The 27857-nt window shown below is 38.1% G+C and overlaps 2 protein-coding genes across 3 annotated transcripts in view; one reads left to right on the top strand and one right to left on the bottom strand.

The window, feature by feature from the left end:
* Nucleotides 1–197, bottom strand: part of LOC127879186 (RAB7A-interacting MON1-CCZ1 complex subunit 1-like) — a 71845-nt gene extending 71648 nt beyond the window's left edge. Inside the window, exon 1 of one of the 2 annotated variants that reach the window (XM_052425878.1) lies at nt 17–197. In XM_052425878.1, coding sequence (XP_052281838.1) covers nt 17–194 — 178 coding nt within the window. In that variant the 5' untranslated portion in view covers nt 195–197. The remainder of the gene's footprint in view (nt 1–16) is intronic. The other variant, XM_052425877.1, reaches the window with a different exon arrangement.
* On the top strand, nt 58–22727 carry LOC127879185 (WD repeat-containing protein 18-like). The gene is made up of 10 exons (XM_052425876.1): nt 58–198; nt 3918–4109; nt 5376–5486; nt 6270–6403; nt 13152–13299; nt 13766–13909; nt 14693–14760; nt 18188–18312; nt 19667–19890; nt 21091–22727. Exons 1-10 carry the CDS (start codon nt 157–159, stop codon nt 21196–21198), a joined length of 1296 nt encoding a protein of 431 aa, XP_052281836.1. The 5' UTR covers nt 58–156; the 3' UTR covers nt 21199–22727.
* Nucleotides 22728–27857: the final 5130 nt, after the last annotated feature.

Raw genomic sequence — 27857 nt, 5'->3', positions numbered from 1 at the left:
GAAGTAACTTTTTAACCTTTCGGTGACTTCATAGCATCATGACATCTGTGCTGAAGGTCTTTAAACTCGGATAAAATAAACGACTTCAGACTGTCTGCAGCCATTCCGAAAGAAAACAATGTGGGGAATAAAATTAGAACTGATCCAAATGTTGTTATGATAGGTGTCCCTAAATTCAACATGGCTGCGCCCATAGAAGTAAATGTGTTTTGTTTTTATATCAAACTTATCACGATTGTACTGTTTATTTTGATAGTTAAATAAACGTATTTCGATTTATGCACACCTATTCTGTAAGCTTACTTAATTCGAGTCTCTCGGTTTGAAATCATGGACATTATGAGCTAGAATACGTGAATGTCATTAAATTTCGCGACAATTAAGACTATCGTCAATCCCTCATAAACGTCTAACAGTTTTTGCAATATATTTGAACATTTTTTCGTTGGAAAAACAGTGCTTATTTACCAGTTTCCTTTTTGTTTAATGTGCATCAATAAACTTCATCATTGTCAGGGCAGGCACGACGTTGGATTAATGCACAGGTACTTGAAAAAAAAATGTTGGTCCTTAAATATATAAAAAAGAGTAAAGGTATCCAACGATGATTTCACAGGTGTATTGAATAACATAATGCAACAGCATGAAAGATCAAACAATGCACACATATATCGTGGTTGCCAGTAGGAAGCGTCCATCTATGATAAAACACCTTTTATTTGATGAAAATCCACCAAGTATGTCCAAAACAGCTTAAAGTTTCACAAATATGACCCCAAAATCAAAGTGTGTAATTCCGGACGTCCAGCTGTCAGTAATGAATGAAGGCGATTTTCGGTCGATTTTTCACAATAAATTAAGATCTTTCTTATAAAGTCCACGTATGTTTTTCATTCACTAAGTTTGCCTTCAAATTACGTCGTTCTTTAGTCCCAGTTGAACGGTAAAAGTCGGAAATTCAGAAGAAAGAACACATTTAGCATACTTTCACTTTCACGACCATCATTTTGAGGCAGAAATCTGTGTTACGGAAAAAAGACGTTTCCATTGGTTGAAAATAAAATTGGTAAACTTGTTCTATAATTTACGACTCATTCAACCAATCGACAACAAGATAAAATTTAGCGCGTTTCAACAATAACATGTATACTGTTTGAACTTGTATGAACTTGTAATATATAATCATTGGTGTATTTTCTACTTTTTCTATGTATATTTGTTCTGCCGTTACTAATGAACGATGTATTTCGAAGGGAAATTAAGTAAATGAAAAAAGTATGTGGAGTTTATAGCAAAGTTCTTGTTTTGGACATACTTGGTGGATTTTCATCAAATAAAAGGTGTTTTATCATAGATGGACGCTTCCTGCTGGCAACCACAACGACATATGTGTGCATTTTTTTATCTTTCATGCTGTTGCATTGTGTTATTCAATACACCTGTGAAATCATCGTTGGATACCTTTACTCTTATTATATATATAAGGACCAACAATTTTTTTTCAAGTACCTATGGATTAAATAAATGCTAAGTGTTTCAACTCTTCTCTAATGACTGGGAAGATCTCAGTCATCTCACTAAACATCAAATAGTTTAATGACCTTATCAAATAGATGAATGATCTTAAAGATATGAAGTTTGGCTTTGATGAGTTTCTACAGAAGAAATGCCCTTTGTCTGTTTTTCCACTATAATATATATATATATTTTCGAAATTGTAAATTTTCAACTCCTCTGACTTCTTGTCATTCTTTGCACTGTCATAGCTGAATGTGAGTATCATTGTTTTCTAAATAAAATTGATTGCATCCAGTTTAAGCCCTTTATTTGTTTGTCCGTCGTAGAAAAATGGAGTGGAATTGCTTTGTGGGGGGCATCCGTGTCTGTTACACATTTCTAGTTTTGTTATATTGTGATTCCCTTTGATTGTGTTTTAAGTCTTGACATACCTGAGTTATGGACAGAACGTGTCATTCTAATCTTTAATAATATGCATTATGGATATGCATGGAAAAATGATTTGTCTAAAGTTGATATTTATTGAGTCTTATTTTACTGACCAATGAACAAACTGTATTCAAGTGTCACAAATTGAACACATTGCACAAAATAATTTGAACAATACATTTGTTAAATAATAAGGATAAGATGCTAGATAAACATGTAAGGTTAATGATGCTTTCTTTGTCTGCTAATTGGAAATTCAACTTTATGTTGAAGAATTGATAGATAAATAATCTATGATGGTTAAATATGAATGTGCAACTTCTAAAACTGCCGACATGAATTCATATTGGAAAGGACCTGGTGCAAAATAGTACAAGATTCAATTTAAGGTTGTTATATTTTTTTAATTAGAAATTTGTCGGTTCAAATATCTTGACCAATATAATAAATGAATTTGTAATTGTAACTGGAACGCAATAAAATTTACCTACCTGGGGTTATTAACCTTTCTGTATTAATGTTCAAGGAACATTGTATGAGAACTTATCAATGCTTTTAATGTAAACTTTCACAGAAATACATTTTACTCTCACTGTATTAAAATTAAAACATTTAAAAGTCATTAGGCAAAGCTTTGTCTAATTCAATTCTACATGAAAAAAAACCTAACAGTTACAGCACTTTGATAAGACTATGATTATTTGCTGCAAAATTTTATATAGCAATAGTAGTTGTTGTTCTGTTCAGGTTTAAATTTATTTTAAGACTGGAAAGTTTGCTGCCAAATGGTGTTCTAACTACATGTAAATGTGATGTATATGAAACAAGAACGTAAATTGGTTCTTCAACAGTTAATGGCAAATACACATTTTTATGCCCCCGAAGGAGGGCATATAGTGATGGGACTGTCCGTCTTTCCGTCACACTTTGCGTTTAGGTTTCGAAAAATGCTCAAAACTTCTATGTCCTTTGAGATGTAACCTTCATATTTGGTATGCATGTGTATATGGACAAGGCCTTTCCATACGCACACAAATTTTGACCCCTGTGACCTTGACGTTGAACTTAGGGTCCCCGTTTAGGTTTCGAAATCTGTGTTTAGGTTTCGAAAAATGCTCATAACTTCTATGTCCCTTGAGATATAACCTTCATATTTGGTATGCATGTGTATATGGATAAGGCCTTTCCATACCCACAAAAATTTTGACCCCTGTGACCTTGACGTTGAACTTAGGGTCCGCGTTTAGGTTTCGAAATCTGCGTTTAGGTTTCGAAAAATGCTCATAACTTCTATGTCCCTTGAGATATAACCTTAATATTTGGTATGCATGTGTATATGGACAAGGCCTTTCCATAGGCACACAAATTTTGACCCCTATGACCTTGAACTAAGGGTCGGCGTTTAGGTTTCAAAATGTGCGTTTAGGTTTCGAAAAATGCTCATAACTTCTATGTCCCTTGAGATATAACCTTCATATTTGATATGCATGTGTATACATGTATGTACAAGACTTTTCCACACGCAAATTTTTTTTGACCCCTGTGACCTTAACGTTGAACTTAGGGTCCGCGTTTAGGTTTTCGAAATCTGTGTTTAGGTTTCGAAAAATGCTCATAACTTCTATGTCCCTTGAGATATAACCTTCATATTTGGCATGCATGTGTATATGGACAAGGCCTTTCCATACGCACAAACATACAAACATGTTGACCCCTGTGACCTTGACCTTGAACTTAGGGTCCGCGTTTAGGTTTCGAAATCTGCGTTTAGGTTTCGAAAAATGCTCATAACTTCCATGAAAGCATTTATAGGGGGCATATGTCATCCTATGGTGACAGCTCTTGTTTATCTGTGCTGTGTGTTTTATACATTGTTCGGCAGGTTATGCAATTAAACAATTAATATTTCTAATATAAAATAGTGCTAAATTATCTCCCAGAATAAACAAGTTATGCTTCTTCTTGAATAGGTTCTTATAACTAGTGATGTATCTGGCCAGTTATGGAACAGCTGTATATGGGACTTGAACTCAGGGGCAAGTCTCTCGTGCTACAAGGGGGACGCAACAAATCATCGAAGCCTCTGCATTCTCGGGGGCCAGTACTTACTGGGAGCATCATGCACTAAGCCTCTGATCAATGTGTGGGCACTGCAGAGACGGGTGAGTTTCTTTAAAGTGTTAAAATGTAATTGATTAAAGTTTCGTTAAGTAGACTTTTTGGCCTAAATAAGACATGTCAAGTGAACAAACCTGTTACAATGGACCCATGGACCCATTCCCAAATGCATCAGATCAGACCCTGTTCAAGTAAAAACATATAAGAACAATTAAAAAAACTGATAAAAATTTGCTTGATTTTTCGGTATTTCTCACAATACAGTTTGTATCCTTCTACATGTATTTGCATAATATCTTTCATTTTAAATTTATCAAATAGTCGTTAGTACGTAATGTGTCTGCGTTGCTTGTAACTGCAGATTTTTTTCCCCCAAATATGTGATAAAAGCTATTGATTGTAAGCATAATTATGCCCCCCTTCGTAGAAGAGTGGGTATATTGCTTTGCTCATGTCTGTCGGTCCGTCCAACAGGTGGTTGTCAGACGATAACTCAAGAACGCTTGGGCCTAGGATCATAAAACTTCATAGGTACATTGATCATGACTCGCAGATGATCCCTATTGATTTTGAGGTCACTAGGTCAAAGGTCAAGGTCACGGTGACCAGAAATAGTAAAATGGTTTTTGAATGATAACTCAAGAACGCATACGCCTAGGATCATGAAACTTCATGTGTAAATTGATCATGACTTGCAGATGACCCCTATTGATTTTGAGGTCACTAGGTCAAAGGTCAAGGTCACGGTGACCCGAAATAGTAAAATGGTTTCCGGATGATAACTCAAGAACGCATACGCCTGGGATCATGAAACTTCATGGGTAGATTGATCATGACTCGCAGATGACCCCTATTGATTTTAAGGTCAAAGGTCAAGGTCACGGTGACCCGAAATAGTAAAATCGTTTTCGGATGATAACTCAAGAACGCATTCGCCTAGGATCATGAAACTCCATAGGTAGATTGATCATGACTTGCAGATGACCCCTATAGATTTTGAGGCCACAAGGTCAAAGGTCAAGGTCACGGTGACCCGAAATAGGAAAATGATTTTCGGATGATAACTCAAGAACGCTTTTGCCTAGGATCATGACACTTCATAAGTACATTGATCGTGACTCGCAGATGACCCCTATTGATTTTCAGGTCACTAGGTCAAAGGTCAAGGTCACAGTGACAAAAATCGTATTCACACAATGGCTGCCACTACAACCGACAGCCCATATGGGGGGCATGCATGTTTTACAAACAGCCCTTGTTTTAATTTTTACTTAGTCACTCATGATTATCCTGTTTCGTACATTGTTTAGGAACAGCACCAATTGAAGATGATATGTGCGGGAAAAGTCAACAGCCTCACAGTGACCCATGATGGAACATACTGTGTTGCTGCGGTTGCTGAAAATATACATATCTGGCAGGTGAGTTTTAGCTCTTTCAGTGCTGGAGCTGAATTTTGAAGGCCTTTGCAAACAGTTTGGATCTAGATGAGACGCCACAGAATGTGGCGTCTCATCAGGATCTAAACTGTTTGCTATTCTGATAGTGTTGTTTTAAAAAATCGAAGAAAATGCTAATTTAAGAAATTCAGCAGACGACATTTTAGCAGAGGACAAATTTCCCAGCATGCAAAGGGTTAAGAGAAGTGAGTTCAAAAGTAAAACCAAGGCTTAATAGTAAAGTTAATAGGAGAGAACCTCCGATATTGATGGACAGTATTGACTTTAAATGCTTTCGGAAAAAGTAGGACATTTGCCTAGCTCATATTAACTTCATGCTTACTACCATTTAATAGAAGCCAAACTTGGTTACTTCAACGTATCATTCAGATACAGATTCAGATGTTTAAGTTGATGACTAATAGGAAATGACAGTTCCAATAAGCCAGTTCCACAAAATCATTGTTTGTACATTTATTTCATTAAAGAAATAATTTTCTCTTAATACATCATCTGCTTTTTAGTAAAATTATCATTATTCCTTTTGGGCATTGATTTGATAGGAACAGACAGCATGGTAACATGTCATCAGCCCCCACCTAATGAATAAACTGGCAGCTGGTTGAATCATTGAATGACTGCAAAATATTGAAACCAGCAGATTTGTTTTGTTCAACAGACCATTGTTAAAATGCTCTTGATGCTTGAAACTGATTTTTTTTCTAATCCATCATGTTTACTGATTATTTTGTTGTTTATATTAAGGTGTGCACAGGGAACTTGCTGGTGGTGTTAACACGGCACTACCAGGCAGTGAATGTGATCAGATTTACAGACAATGGCAGCCATTTTGTATCTGGAGGGGAGGATAACCTTGTCATGGTCTGGCCTCTGGCTAGGTGAGTTACATCCCTTGGACGAGAGTGAAAGTAGTTATCAAATTGAAACGTGTACATGGTTTAGGGGCTATTCTAGGAAAAAGATGGGTAGACATGGCATGGGAGGACAACTCCAGAGAAGGAATACCAACACAATTTTTTTTCAACACCAGAATAATGGCAAGAACTGAATTCAGTCTTATCATCTCTTTTGCCCTACACAACCGAGTTGCATGATTGGAATTCCCTTCCATTTTGAATAGACAAAATCTGTGTAATGCAATAGAAATTAAGACTTTGGTGTTACAGATGAGTGTTTGATAAAACGTAAAAAAGGGCTTTTTCACAGATTTTGGCATGTATTGAAGTTTGTCATTAAATGCTTTATATTGATAAATGTAAAATATTGGATCTAAAAAGGTCAAGTAAAATAGCAAGAATGAAATTAAAGAAAAAAAAAGTAACCCTCAACTGAGCTTGAACCACTGACCCTTGGAGTAACAGTCTATCGCTTAGACCACTCGACCATATAATTATCGATGTATTTTATACTTTATATTAGCAATCCTCGTAGTATCCCAAAATATGTAACCACAACAACAGAGGTCTCTGAATTATTAAATCGTTTCGCATTGCAAGGCTTTATAATTTTCAGGTTTCTTAATCGTCAAAAGATGCATGTAATGGATGTTTTAGAGAAATGTTAATGTTCAGTATTACTGTTTCCAAATATCTACAACGAAAATGTGCGAATCTGAAATAATTTTTTTTAAATTTTGTCAATTTAGTTAAACGTGAAAAGGCCCCATTAAAACATAAAAAAGGCCGAGTTTTGAGACAGAAGAGAAATGTGGATGTATCAGTGTCATATGGACACATGTCTTATTCATTTAGGTCTATCCTAGTTTACTAAGTTTGTGCCTTCCATCGGGGACCGTATTAACCAAACAATTCTTAGACTTAATATTCTTCAAATTGGGATATTCGAATACTGCTTTAATTCAAAGTCAAACTTGGCATTAACCACCTCAATCTACATCATTCTTCATGAAGAGCGATGTTTTTTATGGCAAAATCAACAGTGGTAGACTGTATATATTTAGATACTGAGCATATTTTTCTTGGTTCTAAGTCTATTCTTTATTCTTCAGTCTAAGAATGGGTTCGTGAATACGGTACCGGGTAAAGTCTTTAACAATTGGTGTCCATGTCTTTTGTTAATGTGGTACATATATATGAGCCTCGCTCTGGGAAAATGATGTTAAGTGTCATCCCAGATCACGCTAAGTGCATGTGTGTTAAGTGTCATCCCAGACCACGCTAAGTGCATGTGTGTTACGTGTCATCCCAGACCACGCTAAGTGCATGTGTGTTAAGTGTCATCCCAGACCATGCTAAGTGCATGTGTGTTAAGTGTCACCTCAGACCACGCTAGGTGCATGTGTGTTAAGTGTCATCCCAGACCACGCTAAGTGCATGTGTGTTAAGTGTCATCCCAGACCACGCTAAGTGCATGTGTGTTAAGTGTTATCCCAGACCACGCTAAGTGCATGTGTGTTAAGAGTCATCCCAGACCACGCTAAGTGCATGTGTGTTAAGTGTCATCCCAGACCACGCTAAGTGCATGTGTGTTAAGTGTCATCCCAGACCACGCTAAGTGCATTTGTGTTAAGTGTCATCCCAGACCACGCTAAGTGCATGTGTGTTAAGTGTCATCCCAGACCACGCTAAGTGCATGTGTGTTAAGTGTCATCCCAGACCACGCTAAGTGCATGTGTGTTAAGTGTCATCCCAGACCACGCTAAGTGCATGTGTGTTAAGTGTCATCCCAGACCACGCTAAGTGCATGTGTTAAGTGTCATCCCAGACCACGCTAAGTGCATGTGTGTTAAGTGTCATCCCAGACCACGCTAAGTGCATGTGTGTTAAGTGTCATCCCAGACCACGCTAAGTGCACGTGTGTTAAGTGTCATCCCAGACCACGCTAAGTGCATGTGTGTTAAGTGTCATCCCAGACCACGCTAAGTGCATGTGTGTTAAGTGTCATCCCAGACCACGCTAAGTGCATGTGTGTTAAGTGTCATCCCAGACCACGCTAAGTGCATGTGTGTTAAGTGTCATCCCAGACCACGCTAAGTGCATGTGTGTTAAGTGTCATCCCAGACCACGCTAGTGCATGTGTGTTAAGTGTCATCCCAGACCACTGCTAAGTGCATGTGTGTAAGTGTCATCCCAGACCACGCTAAGTGCACTGTGTGTTAAGTGTCATCCCAGACCACGCTAAGTGCATGTGTGTTAAGTGTCATCCCAGACCACGCTAAAGTGCATGTGTGTTAAGTGTCATCCCAGACCACGCTAAGTGCATGTGTGTTAAGTGTCATCCCCAGACCACGCTAAGTGCATGTGTGTTAAGTGTCATCCCAGACCACGCTTAGTGCATGTGTGTTAAGTGTCATCCCAGACCACGCTAAGTGCATGTGTGGTTAAGTGTCATCCCAGACCACGCTTAGTGCATGTGTGTTAAGTGTCATCCCAGACCATGCTAAGTGCATGTGTGTTAAGTGTCATCCCAGATCACGCTTAGTGCATGTGTGTTAAGTGTCATCCCAGACCACGCTAAGTGCATGTGTGTTAAGTGTCATCCCAGACCACACTAAGTGCATGTGTGTTAAGTGTCATCCCAGACCATGCTAAGTGCATGTGTGTTAAGTGTCATCCCAGACCACGCTAGTGCATGTGTGTTAAGTGTCATCCCAGACCACGCTAAGTGCATGTGTGTTAAGTGTCATCCCAGACCACGCTAAGTGCATGTGTGTTAAGTGTCATCCCAGACCACGCTAAGTGCATGTGTGTTAAGTGTCATCCCAGACCACGCTAAGTGCATGTGTGTTAAGTGTCATCCCAGACCACGCTAAGTGCATGTGTGTTAAGTGTCATCCCAGACCACGCTAAGTGCATGTGTGTTAAGTGTCATCCCAGACCACGCTAAGTGCATGTGTGTTAAGTGTCATCCCAGACCACGCTAAGTGCATGTGTGTTAAGTGTCATCCCAGACCACGCTAAGTGCATGTGTGTTAGTGTCATCCCAGACCACGCTAAGTGCATGTGTGTTAAGTGTCATCCCAGACCACGCTAAGTGCATGTGTATTAAGTGTCATCCCAGACCACGCTAAGTGCATGTGTGTTAAGTGTCATCCCAGACCACGCTAAGTGCATGTGTGTTAAGTGTCATCCCAGACCACGCTAAGTGCATGTGTGTTAAGTGTCATCCCAGACCACGCTAAGTGCATGTGTGTTAAGTGTCATCCCAGACCACGCTAAGTGCATGTGTGTTAAGTGTCATCCCAGACCACGCTAAGTGCATGTGTGTTAAGTGTCATCCCAGACCACGCTAGTGCATGTGTGTTAAGTGTCATCCCAGACCACGCTAAGTGCATGTGTGTTAAGTGTCATCCCAGACCACGCTAAGTGCATGTGTGTTAAGTGTCATCCCAGACCACGCTAAGTGCATGTGTGTTAAGTGTCATCCCAGACCACGCTAAGTGCATGTGTGTTAAGTGTCATCCCAGACCACGCTAAGTGCATGTGTGTTAAGTGTCATCCCAGACCACGCTAAGTGCATGTGTGTTAAGTGTCATCCCAGACCACGCTAAGTGCATGTGTGTTAAGTGTCATCCCAGACCACGCTAAGTGCATGTGTGTTAAGTGTCATCCCAGACCACGCTAAGTGCATGTGTGTTAAGTGTCATCCCAGACCACGCTAGGTGCATGTGTGTTAAGTGTCATCCCAGACCACGCTAAGTGCATGTGTGTTACGTGTCATCCCGTCGGGACAGACCATGCTAAGTGCATGTGTGTTAAGTGTCATCCCAGACCACGCTAAGTGCATGTGTGTTACGTGTCATCCCAGACCACGCTAAGTGCATGTGTGTTAAGTGTCATCCCAGACCACGCTAAGTGCATGTGTGTTAAGTGTCATCCCAGACCACGCTAAGTGCATGTGTGTTACGTGTCATCCCAGACCACGCTAAGTGCATGTGTGTTAAGTGTCATCCCAGACCATGCTAAGTGCATGTGTGTTAAGTGTCATCCCAGACCACGCTAAGTGCATGTGTGTTAAGTGTCATCCCAGACCACGCTAAGTGCATGTGTGTTGAGTGTCATCCCAGACCACGCTTAGTGCATGTGTGTTAAGTGTCATCCCAGACCATGCTAAGTGCATGTGTGTTAAGTGTCATCCCAGACCACGCTTAGTGCATGTGTGTTAAGTGTCATCCCAGACCACGCTAAGTGCATGTGTGTTAAGTGTCACGCCAGACCACGCTTAGTGCATGTGTATTAAGTGTCGGCCCAGACCACGCTAAGTGCATGTGTGTTAAGTGTCATCCCAGACCACGCTAAGTGCATGTGTGTTAAGTGTCATCCCAGACCACGCTTAGTGCATGTGTGTTAAGTGTCACGCCAGACCACGCTTAGTGCATGTGTGTTAAGTGTCATCCCAGACCACGCTAAGTGCATGTGTGTTAAGTGTCATCCCAGACCACGCTAAGTGCATGTGTGTTAAGTGTCATCCCAGACCACGCTGAGTGCATGTGTGTTAAGTGTCATCCCAGACCACGCTAAGTGCATGTGTGTTAAGTGTCATCCCAGACCACGCTAAGTGCACGTGTGTTAAGTGTCATCCCAGACCACGCTAAGTGCATGTGTGTTAAGTGTCATCCCAGACCACGCTAAGTGCATGTGTGTTAAGTGTCATCCCAGACCAGGCTGAGTGCATGTGTGTTAAGTGTCATCCCAGACCACGCTAAGTGCATGTGTGTTAAGTGTCATCCCAGACCACGCTAAGTGCACGTGTGTTAAGTGTCATCCCAGACCACGCTAAGTGCATGTGTGTTAAGTGTCATCCCAGACCACGCTAAGTGCACGTGTGTTAAGTGTCATCCCAGACCACGCTAAGTGCACGTGTGTTTAGTTTCATCCAAGACCACGCTAAGTGCACGTGTGTTAAGTGTCATCCCAGACCACGCTAAGTGCATGTGTGTTAAGTGTCATCCCAGACCACGCTAAGTGCATGTGTGTTAAGTGTCATCCCAGACCACGCTAAGTGCACGTGTGTTAAGTGTCATTCCAGACCACGCTAAGTGCACATGTGTTAAGTGTCATCCCAGACCACGCTAGGTGCACGTGTGTTAAGTGTCATCCCAGACCACGCTAAGTGCATGTGTGTTAAGTGTCATCCCAGACCACGCTAAGTGCACATGTGTTAAGTGTCATCCCAGACCACGCTAAGTGCACGTGTGTTAAGTGTCATCCCAAACCATGCTCAGTGCACGTGTGTTAATAGTCATCCCAGACCACGCTAAGTGCACGTGTGTTAAGTGTCATCCCAGATCACGCTAAGTGCACGTGTGTTAAGTGTCATCCCAGACCATGCTAAGTGCATGTGTGTTAAGTGTCATCCCAGACCACGCTAAGTGCACGTGTGTTTAGTGTCATCCCAGACCACGCTAAGTGCATGTGTGTTAAGTGTCATCCCAGACCACGCTAAGTGCATGTGTGTTAAGTGTCATCCCAGACCATGCTAAGTGCATGTGTGCTAAGTGTCATCCCAGACCACGCTAAGTGCATGTGTGTTAAGTGTCATCCCAGACCACGCTAAGTGCATGTGTGTTAAGTGTCATCCCAGACCACACTAAGTGCATGTGTGTTAAGTGTCATCCCAGACGACGCTAAGTGCATGTGTGTTAAGTGTCATCCCAGACGATGCTAAGTGCATGTGTGTTAAGTGTCATCCCAGACCATGCTAAGTGCATGTGTGTTAAGTGTCATCCCAGACCACACTAAGTGCATGTTTATTAAGTGTAATCCCAGACCACGCTAAGTGCATGTGTGTTAAGTGTCATCCCAGACCATGCTAAGTGCATGTGTGTTAAGTGTCATCCCAGACCACGCTAAGTGCATGTGTGTTAAGTGTCATCCCAGACCACGCTAAGTGCATGTGTGTTAAGTGTCATCCCAGACCACGCTAAGTGCATGTGTGTTAAGTGTCTTCCCAGACCACACTAAGTGCATGTGTGTTAAGTGTCATCCCAGACCACGCTAAGTGCATGTGTGTTACGTGTCATCCCAGACCACGCTAAGTGCATGTGTGTTAAGTGTCTTCCCAGACCACACTAAGTGCATGTGTGTTAAGTGTCATCCCAGACCACGCTAAGTGCATGTGTGTTAAGTGTCATCCCAGACCACACTAAGTGCATGTGTGTTAAGTGTCATCCCAGACCACGCTAAGTGCATGTGTGTTAAGTGTCATCCCAGACCACGCTAAGTGCATGTGTGTTAAGTGTCTTCCCAGACCACGCTAAGTGCATGTGTGTTAAGTGTCATCCCAGACCACGCTTAGTGCATGTGTGTTAAGTGTCATCCCAGACCACGCTAAGTGCATGTGTGTTAAGTGTCATCCCAGACCACGCTAAGTGCATGTGTGTTAAGTGTCATCCCAGACCACACTAAGTGCATGTGTGTTAAGTGTCATCCCAGACCACACTAAGTGCATGTGTGTTAAGTGTCATCCCAGACCACGCTCTGGAGGGACAACACTTAACTGGATTTTTCGTTAAGAATAGACTTTCTTTAAATGGATAATTCCATAAAATTGGAAGGTGTTGTGTTCAGAGGACTGCACAGGCTAATCTGGGATGACTCCTGGCGCACATGCATTAAACCCCTTTTTCCAAGAGCAAGGCTAATAAATATGCTTGTATGTATGCAGTGTTCTGACATGCATACACAACCCAAGCGTGAAGCCTGAGCCCTTGAGGATCTGGTCCAGCCACTCCCTTCCTGTAACAGATGTCCATGTGGGGCGCGGTGGGGCCCAGTCACGTGTTGTGTCATCATCGCTTGACCAAACATGCAAGGTGGGTTACCTTGACTTTGTTGTCATTACTCATCATTAATGCCTCTTTCTTGTGCTTAATGCAAACTGGATATGTTCTATCCCTTAGGGCTATTATAAAATTTGTACCGGTATATTAATTGTCGGATGTTTTTGATCTTTGAAGAGAAAACATTCAAATTACTCTAAAACTTGGTAGAGAACTTCAGTCAGGACTTTGTGAATTTAATGTCCAGCTCAGCAACATAACTCATTTGTGAATGGGCCACACAAATATTTCTGAAGTTATTTTGACCATATCTTTCATTCATTAAGGGTGTTTTATTCATTCAGTTATGGGCATAAATATGTGCAAATAGATAAATCCCTTCGTCAGCTGAGCCTGCCAAGACAAAATTTGATTCGGTTAATGAACAGCCATGACTAAAATTCTACTGAAATTAGCAAAAAATACCACAACAAAACAACAGAAACTGAAATTTTTATAGATATGGGACATTGTGTCTGGAGATCTTCTTCAAACCATTTTGTTTCCTGGAAGCGTTCTTTCTGTTACCATGGATGCAGCGGAGTTACGAGTCTTTGCCGGCTCCAGTTCAGGCCATGTTTACTGTGTACACTTGTATGGACAGGTTAGTTCAAGTTAAAACAAAAGTTTGAGTTATTAATTTCATGTTATTAAGTTAAATGAGCCTTGTTATGAGAAAAAAGCATGCTTAGTGCAATAAGTGCATGCACGTAATGTGTCATCCCAGATTAGCCTGTGCAGTTTGCAGAGGCTTATCTGGGACAACACTTTGCATAAACTGGATTTTGCTTTAGGAGGTTTTCTTGATAAAAAATATCATAAACAGGGAAAGTGTGGTCTCTGATTGGCTTGTGGGGACTTCACATTCTTATCTGAGATGACACTTTACAAACATGCATTAAGCCCAGTCTTCTCGGAACAAGGCTAAAATAGAAACATATACAAGACAGGTGTGTTAAACTATCAAAAATGTGCAATTTCAGAAAATCTGAGTAGAGAATGTTCTGATGTCTACATGTATGAATAGTGATATTCTATATAGCAATACATTGTATCAATTATAACCTTGTATGAAAATGTTGTTATCTTGAAAGAAAAATTGTGTCATGAGCATTCAAAAAGGAGCTCGGATAAGCTCTTATTTCTTATAATGGAGCATGAAATCATAATAGCCAAACAGGTTGGTTAGCTTGTCGTGAGTTTAAGCAATGTTATGATATGAAATGTGGTACTTTGGCTTTCATTACCTCTTAACAATAGACGTTCAGTATTGTTTCCACTTTGTTAATCAAGAGCACCAATTAATTAGTTACTGTCAACAGTTGATTACACTGCACTATTCTGGTCTCCTTTGGGGCTGATTTATAAGCAGAGTTTTCTATTTCAGCCAATCAAATTTGAGCGTCATGTTGAAGATCAAGATCCAGAAGGGGTCATATGTTATAAGGGACACAGGTAACACTGCAAAAAGATCGTCAGCTTTTAGGATACATATAGCTTGCCAACATTAATCTGACACTTACCGTCATGAATGAATATTTAAAATACCAAGGCTATGTATGACCAAGTTTTTGTAATTCCGTCAACAAAAATTGACCAAAGTGTGCAACACTGTATATACTTTTTGCAAAAGCTATGATATTTTTAAACTTGTAAACATGTCCATGTCCACAAACACATAAATATTGGGAGCAATGGAAATGTGAAAATTATTATAATAGTATTCATAAGTGGTAGGTTTATTTTGGCAAGCTTTTCATTTCTTAAAGGGTCACAATTCATGAAAGTGTGTATAAGTATTCTGCATACATATATTATGACACCCATACTTAAAATGGACTGCTACATGTTTGCTTTTTATGACCACCGTAATGCAAAAAATGAGTCTTATGCCATATGCGGTCAGCTTAGCTCCAGACAAGCCTGCCCAGTTGCACAACCTGGTCAAGAGCTACTCTGACCACTGAGTCCTTGCAAGGTTTTGCTGTCTAATTAGCAAATATGGTGGCTCCTGTCTGTACAAATGTGCAGGCTGGTCTGGAGCTAAGCTGACTGTATACCGCATAAGACCCATTTTTGCATAACAGTGGTAATAAACAACATGTGGCTTAAGGCCTCTTTTTAGCTCACTTGAGCACAACCTGCTCATGGTGAGCTTTTGTGATCGCTTTTTGTTCGTCGTGCGTAGTGCGCCGTCAACAATTGCCTTGTTAACTCTCTAGAGGCCACATTTATTGTCCAATCTTCATGAAATTTGGTCAGAAGATTGGTCTCAATGATATCTTGGATGAGTTCGAAAATGGTTAAGTTTGCTTGAAAAACATGGCTGCCAAGGGGCAGGGCATTTTTCCTTATATGGCAATAGTAAAATCTTGATAGCACTCTAGAGGCCACATTTATTGTCTGATCTTCATGAAACTTGGTCAGAAGATTCATCCCAATAATATCTTGGACGAGTTCAAAAATGATGCCAGTTGGTTGAAAAACATTGCCGCCAGGGGGCGGGGCATTTTTCCTTATATGGCTATAGTAAAACCTTGTTAACACTCTAGAGGCCACATTTATTTTCCGATCTTCATGAAACTTGCTCAGAAGATTTATCCCAATGATATCTTGGATGAGTTCAGAAATGGTAACCTTTGCTTGAAAAACATGGCTGCCGAGGGGCGTGTCATTTTTCCTTATATGGCTATATATGGCTATAGTAAAATCTTGTTAACACTCTAGAGGCCACATTTATTGTCCAATCTTCATGAAACTTGGACAGAAGATTCATCCCAATAATATCTTGGACAAGTTCGAAAAAAATGCCGGTTGGTTGAAAAACATGGCCACCTTGGGGGCAGGGCATTTTTCCTTATATGACTATAGTAAAACTTTGTTAACACTCTAGAGGTCACATTTATTTTCCGATCATCATGAAACTTGGTCAGAAGATTTGTCCCAATTATATCTTGGATGAGTTTGAAAATGGTTTGGGTTGCTTTAAAAACATGGCCACCAGGGGCCGGGCATTTTTCCTTATATGGCTATACATGTATATGGCTTAAGTAAAACCTTGTTAACACTCTAGAGGCCACATTTATTGTCCAATCTTTATGAAATTTGGTCAGAAGATTGGTCTGAATGATATCTTGGATGAATTCAAAAATAATTATGTTTGCTTGAAAAACATGGCTTCCAAGGGGCGGGACATTTTTCCTTATATGGCCATAGTAAAATCTTGTTACCGGTAATACTTTAGAGGCCACATTTACTTCCGATCTTCATGAAACTTGCTCAGAAGATTCATCCTGATAACATCTTGGAAGAGTTCAAAAATGATGCTGGTTGGTTGAAAAACATGGCTGCCAAGGGGCGGGGCATTTTTCCTTATATGGTTATAGTAAAACCTTGTTTGTCACTCTAGAGGCCACATTTATTTTCCGATCTTCATGAAACTTGGTCAGAAGATTTGTCCTAATAATATCTCGTTATCTCAGGTGAGCGACTTTGGGCCTTTCAGGCCCTCTTGTTTGAATGATGCTGGTCATTTTGTGTATGACACATTTTGTAATGGTTGTTGTTTACTTGTGTTATTTAAACATTTTAAAATTGCCCTTATGTTGAACTTGAACATAAAACAGTATTGAATAAATAAATATGAATGTAATACATGTATACACTTTTTTTTATTAAAACTAGTGGTTTTAAAATATGAATATCATTAAAATCTTTGATAGCAATTCAACAAATTACACCACTGTCCTAAAGAAAATTCCTTTTTATAAAGATGTGCTGAATTTCGGCTTCATATGTCTTGTAACAACACAGATGAAAACAGACTTGTTAACCATGTCAAGGGCATTAAAAGAAAACCATGTATGTTTGCATATCTGTTGCTATGTGTTCAAATGATTTGACTAAGTTTAAATGGAGGTATACGTAGTACATTGAATAAGCTTATTTCCAAGATTTTTGTCACTATATTATTGTGAGGTTATTAATATTCATTCTTGCAATATTTATCTGAAGACTACAGTTATACTGTACAATGGTTTACTGTAAAAACATGTACCATCTTGGTTTCCGTGGTAACCTGCAGTTTGATCTGTCCAGCCTCGTGGTGTCCATGGTAAACTGCAGATTGCACTGTCCAACCTCTTGGTTTCCGTGGTAACCTGCAGTTTGATCAGCCCAACTTTTTGGTTTCCATGGTTATCTGCACTTTGCTCTGACCAACTTCTTGGTTTCCATGGTTACATGATGTATGCACTGTCCAGCCTCGTGGTTTTCGTGGTTACCTGATGTATGCTCTGTCAAGCCTGTTGGACTTCATGGTAACCTGATGTATGCACTGTCCAACCTCTTTGTTGTCATAGTAACCTGATGTATGCACTGTCCAACCTCTTTGTTGTCATAGTAACCTGATGTATGCACTGTCCAACCTCTTTGTTGTCATAGTAACCTGATGTATGCACTGTACAAACTCTCTAAAATTTAACCATAAGCAATCCTTGCAAAAACTTCCTGGACGAATAATATTTTAAACTCATCCAGGGATGGGAATGCAATTGCAACTACAGGTTTTATGCTGTTTGCACATAGGTATTTGCACTTTGCTTCTGAGTGGAAAAGGGTTCAAGAGTGTGAATATGTAATATTACTAGAAAATGAATAGAAATGCGGAAATTAAATCGGTTAATTGAGGTTGATTCACACTGATCATGATAACTTCTTCAAACATTGTATCATAACTTAAATGTGTGTATGATCTTTAATAAAAAATGTCCCAGGTTATCTTTTCAGTGAAATACTACTGCCAATAACTGAGAAATGAAGGCTTAAATGTTTTGGAAATTTCCTATTAGTGTCTTAACAGTATGACAAACCTTATTTCTAGCAAACAGGTCACCTGCCTGTGTGTCTCCATGGACGGTTCCAAGCTTGTGTCTGGTTCCCACGACAGCAGTGTCAAAATCTGGGACATCTTTAGTGGACAGTGCATCCGCACTCTGCCACATAAAGGTATATAAACAATTCCTGGTAAAGTCTTTAAATACTTGAGGGGTGTGACCTGTGTGAACAGTGTGAACTGTGCCCATACAAAGTATTCTATATAATTATAACTGAAAATATTCTTACTAAAGTAATGGAAAACAGTGTGAAATCTGATTCTGTCTTCTATTGGTGGGAAACTGGACTACTTTATTATGCTACGTATTATAGATATCTGAGTTAAATTAGAAAAAGAAATTTTATTTTTATACAAGCACAATACACTGTCTGAAATGAGTAAGTCTTACTGTGTATTTATGTCTCTTTTAAAACATGTGTTTTGTATTACTTTTGTGTAACCATACTGATTTCAAATAAAAGCGTTTTTCAGCTCAACATATTCACCCACTCATGGTACGCTTTTGCGATCCCCTTTTGTTAGTGGTGCATTCTGTTTTGTAAACATTTGCCTTGTAAACGCTCCAGGGGTTGCATTTATAGCCCAATATTCATGAAACTTACTAGAATATTTGTCCCAAATGTGAATAAGAAACTAGGCCATAAGGTCAAATTATAGAAAGATTTAAAAAGGTCATACAATGGAATTGAAGAAAAGCTTGTTGATACTCTAAATGATACATTTATTGCTCAATCTTCATGAAACATGGCCATTAAATTTGTCCAAATAGTAATTCAGCCTTGTTTGATATTGAGTAACGTTGGGTTAAAAACAATGTCACTTTGTTAATTAAAATTTATGTGCTGTTTTAAGTAGGACACTTAACCCTTTCAGTGCGGGAACCGAATTTTGAAGGCCTTTGCAAACAGTTTGGATCCAGATGAGACGCCACAGAACGTGGCGTCTCATCAGGATCCAAACTGTTTGCTATTCTGATAGAATTCTTTGAAAAAAATCGAAGAAAATGTTAATTTTAGAAATTCGGCAGACAACATTTTAGCAGAAGACAAATTTCCCAGCATGCAGTTGCTGTTACCAATCAAACAGTTTTACAACAATTTATATCTAGTTGCTGCTGCAAAGAGATTTATAACGTGTAATATCTAGGAGAAGTTTCCAGAAGCATAGTTTTACAACGAGTTATATGTATGTGCTGCTTCTAATAGAACAGTTCCTTAACCCTTTGCATGCTGGGACATTTGTCGTCTGCTAAAATGTTGTCTGCTGAATTTCTAAAATTAGCATTTTCTTCGATTTTATTTCAAAGAATACAATCAGAATATCAAACAGTTTGGATCCTGACGAGACGCCACGATCTGTGGCGTCTCATCTGGATCCAAACTGTTTGCAAAGGCCTTCAAAATTCGGTTCCAGCACTGAAAGAGTTAACCAGTTACATCTACTCTGGACTGGCCCTGTTTTCAGGTCACGTCACCAACACAGTGATTGTTCCAACACCTCAGGCAGTCCTTGATCCTGCTGTGAAACCCACCCTGCCCCTTCAATCCTTCAAACGACACCTGGTGTCCGAGCGTCGAGACGACACTGGCGCAGATTCGCGTGTTCTTTCGTTGCGCATTCCTTCTTCATTGGGGCGGGAACAAAAGTTTGAAGAAAATCTGTTTGATAATCAGGATGGCTCTGTCGAGGTATTAAAGTCTCTTTTTTTCAATTTTGTGTGTTTGTTTTCTTTTTTAATACATATTGTCTGTTTGCGTGTTGTATCTTGTCGTAATTAGGACAAAAATCTTTACAATTTGACTAAATAATGGTCTAAGGGTATCTCTAAGGCTTAAAAAAAGGAAAAATAGACTTCGAGTCATACGTGTTTTAGATCTATCCCAGCACGTGCAATGCACTGCATAAAAGTGTTGCTTATTTCATTTTAATTTGGTTCTTAAAAATGAATGAGTTATGCAAAGACTGTTACTTTCAAGTAAATGAATAAAAAAATGCATTGAAATTTGGGATACTACCTTGTTCAACAACTTGCACATTTCTTGCTATTAAGTTTTAAATGTATTTGTATTTTGAAAGATTGTCTGTGACATTATTTTCTTTTCAGATATGTATTAATTACTATAGGTATATATATATATATATATATATATATATATATATATATATATATATATATATATATATATATATATATATATATATATATATATATATATATACTTTAATTTCCTTCAGGGTAGGAGAGCAGAACATATATACAGCAAACATGCATTCATAATTAATTACAGTTTTACAGCACATTGTATGTTATAGTGAAATATATTTTGAAAGATTGTCTGTGACATTATTTTCCTTTCAGATATGTATGCATGTATTCATAACTATATGACTGAGATAAAGTTAAAAAGAGTGGAAAGTTCAAATAAACTAACATCTTTAAGTAGAATTCCTAGTTTCCAAAATCATCAATTGCTGATTCATTAATTACAAATATTGGTATGTTAGAAGATCTCACAATTGGTAAATTTAGTTGACCCATTAAGATCGCAAAGCTATTGTCATGTTGGTTTGCAAAAATGTGCAGTTTGATGGTCTGTGTCCCTTAGAAAATATAAAGTCAGTTAAAACTAATTTTTAGTATTTAATAAACCAAACGAAGCTGTAAAAGTACAGTCTGAATTCTACTAGTTAATGTTTTAATACTCTGCCTTTTCTTTGTTTTCTTTCTTTTATTATGTTTGTATTATAATGTTTATGATATAATTTAGTCATTTGAGAATTCTAAACTATATTTAAGGCTATCCTACACACTATTTTTTATTCTTGGAAACAGTTAGGTACTGACCAATTATAGGTAAGTCTTTAATATTGCATTATGTCTGTTCAAGATGGGAACATCCGAGGCGTCCAAGGAAGAACTGAAGAGGCTGAAAGTCATCAACAGAGAACTGTATACGTTTGCTGTAGATAACATACTGAATAAACAAGTGACATGAAACTTAACAAGACAACTTGGTTATGCAATATGGTATATTTTCATAATTGTGGGCCCACTGGCTGTATCAGTGGTGACTTTGTGTTTTAAATGGAATGAACATAAAACCTGTCTGGTGGGCTTTTGAAGCCATAAGCAGTTGCACTAGCTTTATTTTTTTGCGGACATGTAGCTAAGTTTCCAATTAATTCAAAATAGGGTTGACATACTTTAAAGGGGCCTTTTCACAGATTTTGGCTTGTATTGAAATTTGTCATTAAATGCTTTATATTGATAAATGTAAACATTGGATCTAAGCTCCAGTAAAAAATTGAGAATAAAATTTAAATAAGAAAAAAAGTAACCCTCAGCAGGGCTCGAACCACTGACCCCTGGAGTCCTGGAGTAAAAGTCTACCACTTCGACCACTTGGCTTTCCGTGCTCTTTAAATGGTGATTTCTTTTATGTAAGAAATCCACGTTGTTTCGCAAAATATAACGACAACAACAGAACTTTCCAAATTATTCAATGGTTTCGCTTTGCAACGCTTTATAATTTTCAGGTTTTTAAACCGTCAAAGATGCATAAAATGGATATTTTCGAGCATGGTAAATGGTCAGTATTACTGTTTCCTCACACATATCATACCTAAATCTAAAATTTGCGAATCTTAAACAATTGTTTTTAAGTTTGTCAATTTACCAAAACGTGAAAAGGCCCTTTAAAAATAGTCAAACTAAATATTTTAATTTTTTCTGAAGATTGCTAATCACTCTAGCGTATTTGTATGCGGCAGTGATATACATGGTATCAACTATTCTCATCATTACTATTCAAAACGTTTATGTCTGTGGTTGAATAGAACACCAATATCTTAATTGAGTTATCTCCCTTCTCATGAGGTGAATGCTGGAAACGAAGCAGGGGTGTGGACTGTGATCAGTTTTAGCGAACTAGAGCCATTCGGACGGCCAGTCATCCCACTAGCGGTAAAATCTCTTTGAAACCCATCTAATCCCTGTGCGGAGGTTGGAGGAAGAAGCAGGTACCATAAGAAACGAAATTTATAAATACAAACTTAAGGTAATAGATATCTGCTGATACCAAAACATGCAAGCTTCTCAGATGGTGATCCAGGAATAGCTACTATGAGCTGACAACGCGTTTATATTTCCACCGTTAAGTAGTCCAATTTCATGTATTGGACAGACGACCTTGGGCTGTTAGAAACGCTGAGCGTGCAATGTTGTGAAATGGATAATTACAACGCATGTATTAAAGAAATCACGCCCAATGCCTACACGATGTTCAGCCCATTTGATATTGCAACTCTTGTTTCCATTTCAAACTAAGACTATTCTCTCCGTACGCAGCCTAGGCCGAGTATGATTACATCGGTATGCGCATCCATAAACAGTTATGCAAAACGTATTGTTATCCTTGCCGTAATATATTTATTCTGTTGGAGTAAGGAGAAAACATTATTATTTTGTTGCAGGTTTTTGTCACAAATTTATGTATCGCATGCGAAATAAAGTATGATTGCATCCTGGTAGTGTCCATGAATTACTCATAGTGATGGTCTTATCTAGGTTGGCGCTAAGATATCAGAATAAGAAGCTAGAAAGCATGATATTTAGAATGTTAGCTCATATGGGGTGAATATCAACATAACTATAATGAGTAATCACATACATAACTTTTTAGAAGCCATTTTGAGAATTGAGTAGCAATCCAGAGATTTCAGTAGCCAATAGTTATTTTGCCCACTGGTAACGCTTACATAGCTTAACGCCTTTTCGGAATTTATAGAAATGTGCATCAATACCGTTTTGCGTTATAAAGTTGTGTTCATTTACGTGCAGAAAATCAGTTTTACTACAAAAAGTAATAAACAGATAATAGAAGAAGAACAAAATCTATCGTGTGAAGAACAACTGTGCCAACATCTGATGTTACAATGGCGTGGGTAATCGCGAAACAACGGATCGCGATCAAGAGGATGGATTTGCATTTTTAGTTAGTTATTTTTCTTGTATTGCCAGATCATTCTTTGCCTTTAAATCTAGCGGTATATAATTTATGCAAAGTAGTCACATTAGGACATACGAAATTAATGCAGATTAAGGAGCATGACTTTTAAATTCTATTAACACTGAAGAAAACGTGAGTGGAACATCGTCTAAAATTCGCGTAGTATTAAGTAAAATACTAGGATGATTTTCAAATCGTCTTCCCATGCTTGAATACACTCGGTCGGCCTTGAAAATTAAGCATACGTAACCGTTTAAGTTTGTAGACGTGAGATCAGACCTTGTTATCGCTCTTATTGACGTGCTCGCCCTTGGTATGGAGTAAACTGTTCGTGAAAGAAAGCGGACGTGGTATATGTTGCTACAAAGAAAGAAGAAACGTTTATAATTGTAATATATAAATATTTAGATTTTGATGTATTAAAGTATTCAATTTACCCGGTAATTTAACTAACATAGTCAGTGCATTTCTTTGTTTGATCTAAACGGTCCCACAGGTATCAATCGATGAATGAATTTCCCGGCGTCACAGGGTATACGTCTAGAAAGAGGGAATACAAAATTGGTGGTATGATGTCATAACCAAATGTTTTATTTATGCAATGTATGCTTCGTATTTGCTTAACTTTCCGATTATTTAAGCTGGAGTTAGTCAAATACGAATTTTTAATTAAGTTATAATACAGATTGATGTATAAAACAAGAAGTGGAAACAAATATTCGAAAATCAAAGTATTCGATTCGAAAATTCCTATTCGAATTGTATTCCAAGAAACATGCAACAAATCTAAAAGTGCAAATTCGCAAAGTCATTGTTCGAAAAACCGCCTCCATCATTTAACGAGATGATAATTGGCACACGCGAGGGTTTCTGTTGAGTGTTAGTTTTTAACAGGTTTGAGCTTTTAGTTTGCAACCATGTTAAAACACCAAGTTTAATATATTTTAAAATATACTTAACGTGTTATTTACAGTTCAGCGTCTCGCCATTATCACAACACAGGCGGACCCGACTTGCTTAAGCGCCAAATGGTTTATCATTGTAATTGTTTAATATACGTATAAAACCATGATCGTCTCATCAGAATTTAGTTACTAATACTCATTTATAAACCAATTACATTTGTTGGCAATGTGGATTAAATTATTTACGCTCGGTAGCGTTCAGTTTAAACTAGCTGTATGTTCTAGATACATACACAATTTAGATTTAAATTACTATTGAACTTGAGCAATTCGCAATGATACCGTTTAATGTTTGGCTTTTTTTTCACGCGCTCATGCGACAAGATTAAGGCATTATGCAATTGAGTATAGTTTTGCAATACATCAGCATTACGATCGCATGTTTATCGGACATATTTTATACGTGATCAAATATTTATTTAGCGACAAATGTCGAATATGAAATTCAATTATCGTTTTCAAAAAGTTGTCTCCATCTCCTTTCAGTTCATAAATTCGAATATTTGAAAAATCGAAAATTCAAATATGTCCGAATAATGAAAAACGAATATTCGAATAGCATTTAAATATTCGTTCCCATCTCTTGTTATTTAAAAACACTGTCTCTAGTTTATATTGTTCATACAAATATAAGCGTTAGCAAGGTAAAACTTTAAATTTTATGTAGAAAAGTACACTTGGTTAGAAATAAGATCATTATTCCGCGGACTATATCTTAGTGCATGCACAGCCGGGAAGTGTGCTTAGACATTCGAATACAGGTGACAGTAATGTAGTGACGTCACGGTATGAATACAATTGTTCCTAGGGTCTTTGAAAAAGAGGCCGTTCGGTTAGTGCAGCGGTTGGTTAACGAGATTTCCACCTCTGCGATCCACTGGTATTAAAGTGTTATCTTGGCTAACAAATCTGTGTTTCTGTTTTGATCTTTAGTGTGTGTTTTTTTCGGGCAAATGCACTACTTTGGTGAACGCTATACTGCTGTACAGTGCGGTGTTTTTTTCGGCGTAAGCTGCATAAGCCAGCTTTTCACCTTAGCCTGACCTTTGTAAGTGTCCAATAAAATTCCAATAAAATTTCCCGCGGCTAGGTACGAATGAATACACTTCATTTATTCCATTGGCTGATTTGAGTATACCACCAGAACATTGGAAACATATCCGCGTCTTTGTAACACTGTTTTACTGTATGAAACAATTTTATCTCGAATGAAAAGGCTTAATAGATAGAACAGTTTTACACTCAATTCTCGACATCAATACAGTTTGTGCGTACACCTTTTATTTTCAGAGTATTACCAGCGCAAGAGCGTTTATACTTAAAAGGCTATGTTCTCATATTTAGTACTTACTTCCTTATTCCTGTCAACATGTTAACATGTAAAAGTATAAAGAGCAATGGAAGCGAGGCCTCACTTTAAAGCATTGCATTTCAACCCGCGAGGTATATCGGGTCAATTCGCGGACATTCAGAGTTTATATACAGGTCATCACCGGAGTTGGCGGCCAGTAAAATAATCGTTATATAATAAAGACGCTATCCGTGAACTAGGTGACCTGGAATTTTCTTTAGACCAGAAATATGTTAAATGAAGATATTCAGCAATATAATTATGGTATGTAAATAATAGATTCTTAATGTGTTTTCAACAATACAATGATAAATATTATTGTTGATAAATTTAACAATAATTATTCGTCCATATTGCCTAATGTACTAAAGTGATATTATGAGCATGTAACAGTTTATAGGTGTCTATCGCAACTGTTGATTATTTTTTATGTTTCTACTTCATATACACTTATATTAATTAATGCAGCATCATCATACTAAAACAATATACCAGAAAGAGAAAAATAATGCATTTGAATATCAACCGTACTTTCGTTTGACAACTGATCATGCGTTTACGAGTTGAACCTAAATTTAGTTTTAGTGCAGATTTGTTCATACGACACAAAGACACGAAATTGTTTTACGGATCATTTCAGCTTACAGGACTGGGTGGGTCACGTAAGAATATCGAATATAAAATATATTTTTATAAACAACTGGTAGCAAGGTGAGTTGCAGATAATTAATCAGTAACCACATTTTAACTAACTATTTTGACCTGTTAATTCTTTTCAGCTCAATTCAACAGTGCAAAATGCCCATATTATCACTTTAAGCATTAGCACGATGATAATTGATACTGTTAATAATCGAATCAAATAGCAATGCCCGACAAACCACTAAAACAGGTTTGTTCGAAGAACGCGCCTATAAATACGGATACTTCTCGTGTGGCCGGTTGACTCATATGTTTAAATTTCACTTCCATTCTTCTTTTGGTTTTCTGTTTTGTATCTATAGGTTTATGACCAGCAATATGTTATACTGTAAAATAAGCCGCGAAAACTCCCCGTAACATCCCGTACTGCGTGTGATGCAGCTAAGAACTGCACAGAAAAAGACATTCGCTATACTTGATCTCATTCATTAAACTATTTACGCCGTATATCTTTTTTAAAGATATTTCTTGTTTAATATCAAATGGAATTCGAATCGCAGACCGCTGGATTGGTAGTCCAGATAACTTACCACCACACCATCGATAGTTTTTACAAGCTAATAACATTAATATGAGTATTCATCATAGTGTGTGTGTATTTCAAAGTTTATGAGGTCCTTTCCGAGCCAGAGTTTACATATAATGTGTGGAACCAGTGTGTGCCCCTGCACTTCTACGCAATTAATTGACTATACTTACGAACGTTGGGGCGAATTTCGATTTATAGCTGCAATTTACAGCTATGTCGTTGTTACTGATTTTTTTTCAATTTAGGTGTGGTCTTGTGTTGTAGGGGGGGGGGGGGGGGCGATGTACCCGGATGAAATCCCACCTGTCCGGTATGGTGACCATAATTATGTTTGTAAACCACCTATGCAATATTGTACAAGCAGTTGGTCGGTTCTTTTTGCTTAAGTATCGTCTCTCTTGGACGACTACATTTCTTAAACCACAGAGATTAGCTTACCTCATGCGAACGTGAATGAAAACCATTTAAATCATCGCGTATCATAATATGGATCATCATTATTTTACATGTTTGCAAGTCACCGACGATATATTTTACAATTTCTGGCACGTTTCTTTTTGCTGAAGTATCCTTTCACTAGGCCGACGACACATGTAAAACCACAAAGATTAGCTAACATCATGCGAACGTGAATGAAAATCGTTTATATCATCGCCTTTCATTCAAGTGGTGATGGGCCGGGCGAGGCGGGACATATTGACAATGTTTACGATATAGACATTTATCGACGCGTTATTTCCATGACATCATTCAAATATCAAGTGACGATTGTCTTTTTAAATGCATAGAGCTCTTTACATTACATTAATTGTTTTTGTTGTTTAATGTTCGTGTTTTTTTACCATCAGGTCGTGTTATTTATTTGATTGTGAAATACGTAATGGGCAAAATAACAATGACAAATAACGTCAGTTTTTTCGGTTAGAAATAACAACTTTGTTCTCGGTGTATTCCAAATCTGTATTAACTATTTAATATAACTGGTAGTTTCTAAAGGGTTAAATCGGTTTTGATATTATACATCTTGCTATTTAATGGTAGTGGATAAAGGAGTATTAAATTGCATCCCTGCGCTAAATAATTAATATCCATTGCAACA

Source organism: Dreissena polymorpha, chromosome 4, assembly GCF_020536995.1.
Source record: "Dreissena polymorpha isolate Duluth1 chromosome 4, UMN_Dpol_1.0, whole genome shotgun sequence".
Taxonomy (NCBI): Eukaryota; Metazoa; Mollusca; class Bivalvia; order Myida; family Dreissenidae; genus Dreissena; species Dreissena polymorpha.
This window is presented reverse-complemented; position numbering and strand designations above follow the sequence as displayed.

What these genes read in the sequence shown, in the direction of transcription:
- LOC127879185 (XM_052425876.1), top strand. Translation starts at nt 157, where the DNA reads ATGATAGGTGTCCCTAAATTCAACATGGCTGCGCCCATAGAA. An exon ending in AAAATATACATATCTGGCAG is followed by an intron (nt 5,487 to 6,269) that starts GTGAGTTTTAGC and finishes GTTTATATTAAG; the next exon opens with GTGTGCACAGGGAACTTGCT. An exon ending in ATATGTTATAAGGGACACAG is followed by an intron (nt 14,761 to 18,187) that starts GTAACACTGCAA and finishes CCTTATTTCTAG; the next exon opens with CAAACAGGTCACCTGCCTGT.